We start from the raw sequence: 7,917 nt of genomic DNA, 5'->3' as shown, positions 1-7,917 counted from the left end.
GGCAGCGCTGCCGCTTACGCGTGCGCGGTTTTTGACGACGCGCGCAGCTACGCTCGCCCCACACGTACCCGCTCGTCAAGTAGCCATGGTGCCGCGGAAGCAACACTGCAATGGCTAAACAACACTCCTGTTCCTTGTCGATTAATCAAAACGCTGGACTGTTCAATGTCAAAGCAGTACTTGCTATCGCGAGCAGATACAGCTCAATGCATACAATAACATAGTCCAAAGGCATCATCAGACGCTGGTCTGATGATAAAGGGCAAACGACAGCCAAGACACAGGACAGGACAGTGACCATAAGAGCTCATGTACTATCTTCCAAGAATCGAAACGAGTGTTTGCCCGAGTTCTTCTTGTGGCGTACACGGCCGAGAAGTCAAAGCAGGGCGCTGCAAACAATGATGGCGCTCATCATCTATCTAATTATACGCTCGTAATTACATGGCGGTATAATTTGCCCCCCTGATGAGATCCATCAATCACGTGCTTCATGGCCAAGGAAAGGCGAGATGCTTGTGTAAATCAAAGAGCTTGGGGTTAGGGTAAAGACAGAAGCCGTCCAACGCCAACTCAAAGTTGACAGGATGCGCGTAAGGCAGAACGGCATTGATTGAGCAAGACAGCAACTGCATTTCAATCTCGACGCTCACTAATATCTGCCTTTTGTATCTCCATCTCGCTGTACCTCTGTTTATTCCTCTTTCTGCAACCCTGGGATTTCTTCGATCCCACCAACTCTCTTCCCCGCTCTCCATTCCTTTCCATGTCTCTCACAAAAAAGCAAAATAGCCACAAATTGTTCTATTTTTAGATCCAATACTGAGGTTTGGAAGTACAGTTGATGCTGATGGAGCATTTTTCTTCTGATCGACTCATTGTCACTGTTTTTTTTTCTTTCTTTCTTCGACTCATTATCACCGTTTTTTTTCTTTCGTCTTTCTTTGCACGTTCTCCCAACTCGATCGCCGCTCGATTGGCCGTGGCTCCGCTTGTTGTGCCGAACGCGTGACGCACAAGCATGAGTGCGGGTCTGGACGTGGTTGCACTTGCGCGGCGGCTCCGGGATTTGAATTTCGACGAGAGCACTATCGTGCAGATATGCAAACAGGAGCGTGAGGAGCATGAGCGCAAGGAGAAGGAGGAGCGTGAGCGCAAGGAGAAGGAGCGTGAGCGCAAGGAGAAGGAGCGTGAGCGCAAGGAGAAGGAGCGTGAGCGCAAGGAGAAGGAGCGTGAGCGCAAGGAGAAGGAGGAGCAGCGGGACAAAGTGGTTGGTTCATCAATATCCGACCTCTCGCCCTCACTCACCCGCTGTGCACAATGCAATTGTCTGAGATGAAGGATGGAGCAACGCCTCACTTGTCGGTGTTGGTGTGCTTTCAGCTCATGTTCCTTGAGGACCATTTTGAGCTTCCTCAAAGCTATACCCTTTTAAATCATCTTCTAGCAAGCATGCCAGCCCAAGACTTTTCTTTGCTATGCTATCGATGCCAGGTTGGCAAAGTCACTCGTGAATATCTTCAGATCCATCTGAACATTCATGGTAAAGCTTCGCTCGGGCTTGAAAGTCGACCGACTGCCCCGCCTGCCCGTCTGTGCCCTCTGGATGCTCTAATTCACCACTGTGTCATTTTTTTTGATGTTGTTTTATTGTTGTTTTTCAGGGCACACTTGGGTTCGAAAGGCGTCTCCAATTGAGGCAGCAGCTTATTTGCCTGTAAAGCCACCTTCCGAGACTCCAAGGATTAGTGACATCAACAGCAATGACAAGATCTTTGGCATTGTGGTGCTGCCTCCGAGCTCTCATTACTTGGCCCTTGAGATCGTTCAGCAAGCTGAAGCGCTGTTGTCTCCTGCTGTCATTCCGCCTCAAGAAGGCATCCATACCGATTTGATATCCGCATATTCGCGCCTCAGCCATGTGCACGCGACCCTTAGGCACGAGCCTTACTTCTCGGCGGTTATTACACCGGCTTTGCACGAGCACTTTGTCACGACTGTACTCAGCCCTGAGCAGGGACCAGTCAGCAAGGTCGTGCACTTTTCACACCAGGCATCAATCGGCAGCGGCACCACGCATGTTGATTGGCTGGGAGTTGACTCCCAGTGGCATCCGGTTGTCATGGGCGATTGCAAAATGGAACGCAAACACTTTGACGACTTTGGTGGCCAAGTGGGCAACGAGGTTGTGCGGCTTGGCCTCCTGCCGACGGAATACGATATGCGACAGAAAAGACAACACCTGTTCTATCCTCTCACCAACATCAACGTGTGTAAGGACATTGTGACCGCCTATCTGGTCCTGCACGTGACGCGCCCAGAGGAGGTTACGATGGTTGCAGACATGAAGGGCCTGCCCAAAAACAGCAAGGCATACTATCTGGCTTTTCTCCGACTTGGATCCGCCAAAATTTCGACTGACCCCGAGGACCAGCGAGCTGTCTGGGCGCTTTTGACAGCTTGCAAGGAATTTGTCACGGAGCGTCTGCCGAGCATTATCGAAGACGGTCTTGGCAGTACGCCCCAACTGACCCTCGACCGCGAGCCCTTCCCCTGCCCGGATCGGGGCATGAAAGGTTGGACCTGTGGCGCCACGTATGGGCCCAATGTGCAGCTTTATGAACATCAGTCGGAGTCGTGGGTCCTCAAGCACTACGACTACTGGGGTCGCCGATCTGGGGCTTTTAGCACATCTTTGTACCAGATTGCTCCCACGGATGTTCGCGAGCCACCGTGCAAGTTGCTGGAAGCGCTTGGCGCGTTGGAAAAGACTGGCAAATTTTATAAGACGTGGGTGGTGGAAACCCTCGCGGAGGGTGTGACGCTCCTCCGATACCCGCGGGTGAAGACAGTTCCATGCGGCCGCAATGCGCACAAACAGCTGGCCAGCGTTGTTGAGCAGGTGCAAGCGTTGCACAAGCTTGACATTGTGCACGGCGACATCTTGCTCCGCAACATACTTTTTTGCAACAGCTGGCAGCTGGAGGATTGGATGACCAAGCCGCCAGGCTGGAAGATGGAAGATCAAACCAACGACGAGGATGAACCGCCGTCCCCAAGTCGAGCGCCCTCACAGAATGCAGAAGTGGTTTCAACGGAAGTGGCCTCGGCGGAAATGGCCTCGCCCTCAGAGGAAGCGGCCGCGACAACTGAAGAAGCGACAGCAGAGGCGCCGGTGGCTTTCCTGATTGACTTTGACTTGAGTCGCCATGAAGGCGAACCATATGTGTCTGGTTACAACTACACAGGCAATCTCAAGCATTACCGTCACCCTGATGCTCGCCCAGATGAGAAGATCGAAAAGTCTCATGATGGCTATGCATTGGCTCGCGTGGCTGAGCGCATTCTTGTGGCAAATGGTGCCCGTGAGAATCTGATCAAGGCGTTGGAGGATTTGCGATTCGATGATGCGATCAAATTGTGCAATGAGTGTACTGGCCTTCAAACAGTGGAAATGGTCTTCTCGGCGTCGTCAGGTAGTCCACCGCGTGACAGGGTGTCATTTGTCATGGAGCTAAGACACGCTTTTGTTCGAGCTTTTGCCGTTTGCAGGGGAGGAGAGCTGTTTACAAATAACAGGGCTGGTGTGTCATAGAGTCGTCCAAGGAAGATTCAGATTTTGCAGGAAGCACCGCAAGCATGTGAAAAAGGTGGGGTAATTGTTCGCGTCAAATCCGTGCTTCCATGCATTTGAGCTTTCGCACACTCAGTTTCGGTCACTATGGGTCTTTCCACTGAGACCCCCATAGCTGTTGTGACCTCACACATACACACCTACACTTGGACCCCCGATTCCTGGCACACGCCATCAGCTTGTCACTACTGTTGTTACCCTTTGTTGTGGCACCTGCGGTCGGGCACGAGTTGCACTTTCCCCATCCTCGAGATTGAGCGACTCTACAGCTATTCTAACGGTGCACCTGGTCTGGTCACTATGAATGCTTGCCGACCGCAGGTACGACAAGCCCCCTGCCATTCTGTCTTCTCCTTGCTCTCCCGTGTGCTCTGCCCTCTTGTGTTCTTTCCCTATCCTCGGGATTGAGCGGCTCTACAGCGATTCTAACGGTGCACCTGGTCTGGTCACTGTGAATGCTTGCCGCAGCTGGTTCAATTGACCTCAAGACACCAAAGCTTTCGCTCCGTTCCGACGGACGTTTCTCAAACCTCTCTCAAAACGCTTCCTCAAATCTACGCGCTTCCTCGAAACCCAAAACCGGCCTCCAGACGTGCTGGAGCCTGACAGTAATCTTGGTTTTAGCGTGCGATAAAATAAAATCTGAGAACCCGGATTGGTAAAAGGGCCAAGGCACGCTTTAGTTTGAATTTTTGCCGACTGGAGGAGTGCTAATCGCAAGGCCGGTGTTTCATGACTGGAATACAAGCATAGAGGCATGTCCAGAAGTTACTGAATCACACTGGAAGATGCCAGTCCTGGCAATCGTGATCATCCATTACAGGATGATATTTGATTATCCTTGATGGCGCTCGTCAAGGCAACCTGTAAAACATCGTAATTGTTCCTGTCACCGAGATGTAAGTACGGTCCTGTCGACCGGAAGTGGTATTTATTTGTTTTGCTTTGTACCTTTCCCGTTTCTATTTCTTATTTTTGCTTGGCGAGCTGACCACAGACAGATCATTCTCCAAATGCTATGCAATCAGTAAATCAAGTCAAATGCACAGAAGGGCTTTGCCAAACGCCTGAAGTAGAAAAGTCCAGCAATCACCACCCCCCGCCCCCGCCCCACCCCCCCAAAAAAAGGGAAGCCGAAACGTCTTCATCGTGAATGGGCAAAACACTGTGTACGCTCGCTCACCTCCAGCCACGCAAGGTCGTGGTGTGGGTAGTGCCGCTTCGTGAGCTTGCCAGAGACTTGTGCCGCCGCTTTGAACTGGCTAACATTGTATCGCAGTGGGCTAAGAATGATGGCCGTGACATGCAAGTCAACGTGCAAGTGTTTGTCATGACAGTCGACTTTTTGGTTGGCCATGGGATGTGGTGGGTGCAAACTCTCGTGCAGCAGAAGCGTCTGGCCATGCTAGTGATGGACGAAGTTCACACAATGCTCGTGGACACCAGCTATCGAGACAGTCTTGTTCGCTGCAGCTGCCGCCCGTCGAGGAACCCTCTCGTACACTCTGGGTGTGTTTAGCCACCAGATTATAAGTATGGTCCCGCTGACCGTGAGTGGCATTTTCTTTTGGATATTTCTCTTTCTGTTTTCTATCGTTCTCTCCTGTGAGAGAAGTGCAATTGAACCGCTTTACTGTCTCAGCTCGAATCGTTCTTCAATATGGCCAAGCAGGCAAGCATCTCGTGGGGCCACAGTTTCAACAGCCAAGAACAGTTGGACCTGGCTGCGGCCATTGATTAGCACCGGCCGGAAGATGGATGGCTGATTGTTGTTGCACCGACAGGCATGGGTAAAACATTTTGTACCCTGCCCAAGCTGGGCTGTCGCCCGCATGCCGGTACGGTGCTGTGGATTGTGCCGTTTGTGGCCGTGGCCAACGATTTATTGCGGCGATTTCAAGGCGCAGGTCACAGTGCCCAGCGATGGCTTGGTCCTTCTACACAGGTGGCAGATGGCCTGGACGTGCTCATCGTAACGACCGACATGTTTGTCCGCGTGGGATCTGCATCGCTACACGGAAAGGTCTGCCTTCAGCGCATCCGCACTGTGGTGATGGACGAGGCGCACACGCTCATCTCGGATGCCAGCTACCGAGATGTGATGGACGAAGTCGCAGCCAGTGTGGGTTCTGGCGGATGGACCAACATCAAACGCGTGGCGTTGACGGGCACACTTTGCATCGGGGACCAGGAGCATCTGTTTCGAAAGCTGGGGCAGCAAGTGGGGGGCAAGGTGTACCGTCTGGAGACGATGCGTCGCGATCTGCAGCTGCGTGTGCTTCACGGAAACCAGCTTGATTTTTTGTCGCATGTGCAAGCCATTGTGGACACGCAGCGGGTGATGCGTCAGGCGAATGGGGAGCGTGTGCACATGATGGTCTTTTGTGACACTGTGAACGAGGTGAAGCTGCTGTGTGACCAGCTGCACGCACGCGGCTACGTGGCCTTGCCCTACTACACCGACCTGGAGGAGAAGGCGCAAAAGGACCACGTGGTACAGTGGCAACGGGGTGAATGCGACGTCATTGTGGCCACCAGCTGCCTCAGCACGGGTGTGGATCTGCTCACCATTCGCCACGTGCTGTGGTATGGCAACGGCTACAACGTCTATACGCTGGCCCAGGTACGTTGTTGCTCAAACGGTCGTGTTACTGTATGGATTAAAAAAAAAAAAAAAATCAACTTGTTGGTTTTGCTGATGGTGTACATGTGCTTGGGCTAGGCATTTGGTCGGGCTGGTCGCGATAAACAGGGTGGAACTGCCGAGCTGTGGCTACCAGTGAGACGTGGGCCAGCACCAGGCATGGAAAAGTTTGTCGAGGGCAATGCGTGTCGCAGCTGGGCGCTCGGCAAGTTGCTAGATCCCCGCGCCGCGACATGCTTTGCTGCCGGCCAGCCGCTTTGTGACGTGTGCGCAGGAACAGCACAGCGCCTGGAGCCAGCAATAGCTGCGCGCCAGCAGCGCGCTGCCCAAGCGTTGAGTGTGGCGCATGTGGAAGCAGAGCCCGAGGCGATGGCGGAGGAGGAAGATGTGTTGTCTGAGCCACCTGCAGCACGGCTCGAGGAAGAAGAATCGATCGGGCCAGGGTCCACCTTGGATGTAACTTTAGCATCGAACATTGACACGGCAGCATCCCCAGGATCAGCTGCCGTTGCAGCGCAGTCGAGCAGAAGCACTCCACGTGCCCAAGACACGGCTGTGGTGGCGACAAATGCAGGGCCAATGACGGATGCTGCTGTGCCACGGATACAGACGAGTGATGCTTGGATTGATGAGGCAGATACAGCATCCATGTCGGTGCCAGCTTCACCCATGGTCTCTGATGCTGATGACGAGGCGCCTATACAGCAAGAGGCGCGCGACCCGGAGCAAACCACGTTGGCAGAGGGCGAGAGCACGCCACAGCCAGTCATGCAGTCAGCAGCACAGCCAACCCCCACGAAACACACGCCAACCCCGTCGGCCTCGATCATTTGCGTGCCAGTACCATCGGCCTCGGGTTCAACCTCCTCTCCGGCGCGATCGGCTGCAAGCTCAGCCTCGGGTACACTGCGGCGTAAGCGAGTGCCGCTGGCAGCTGAAAGTACATCTACCCCTGGGTCTGACGATCATGACGACGATGGCAACAGCATCGCTACCAGCCCTGCGCCCTCAACATCCAAGCGATCGGCATCGGATGGCACGAGCACAGCTGCTGCTTCTTCAACAGCGGCGCAAGCAGCGGAGGCGCCTCTTCCGCAGCAAAACGAGCAGCATCGAGTGGCACGCGCACCGCTACCGTTGCCGCTACTGCTACCACTCGCTCTGAAGCCACGGTATCTGCTGCGGCTACGCCACCGAATCGGCACAACGTCGCGCCAATATTTCGGTCGAAATCAGGAACAAAAAAAAAATATCTGATGAACTACGCGGCGGCTGACAAGTTTATTGGCGTTCTGAAGTTGATGGATGATTACTGTATGCGATGTACCATTCGACAGGCGAAACCTGTCCTGAAGGCTGGACATCGATGCGAATCTAATCGTGGTTGTGAGCGGTGTCACTTCAAAGGACATGAGGCAAGCAAATGTTTCGTGGGCTTCGCATATCCCAAATGGACGTGTTGCTACGCTTGTGGAATGCCAAGTATGATTCGTGGATGGGATACACGGAATCACCGTTGCAGGCAGTCTCAAGGACTGGATTCGGGCCTGAGCTGTCTCCTCCTTTATTCGGACTGTCATTCGGGGCTGCGCGACCTGGCAAAACGGATGGGCTACAACTTGAGGGTACAGACATTGAA

General features: G+C 53.5%; 1 protein-coding gene across 1 annotated transcript; it reads left to right on the top strand.

Annotated features, from left to right (window-relative positions):
• Nucleotides 1-1,021: 1,021 nt before the first annotated feature.
• Nucleotides 1,022-7,535, top strand: MONBRDRAFT_9312 (uncharacterized protein; the record flags this gene model as incomplete). The annotated part of the gene is made up of 5 exons (XM_001747080.1): nt 1,022-1,232; nt 1,665-3,476; nt 5,108-5,184; nt 5,580-6,257; nt 6,357-7,535. The coding sequence occupies 5 exons, from the start codon at nt 1,022-1,024 to the stop codon at nt 7,533-7,535; spliced, it is 3,957 nt and encodes a 1,318-aa protein (XP_001747132.1).
• Between the last annotated feature and the right edge of the window lie 382 nt (nt 7,536-7,917).

This window comes from Monosiga brevicollis, genomic scaffold, assembly GCF_000002865.3.
Source record: "Monosiga brevicollis MX1 MONBRscaffold_15 genomic scaffold, whole genome shotgun sequence".
NCBI lineage: Eukaryota > Choanoflagellata > Craspedida > Salpingoecidae > Monosiga > Monosiga brevicollis.
The sequence above is the reverse complement of the archived record's forward strand: the minus strand, read 5'-3'. Positions and strand labels throughout refer to the sequence as shown.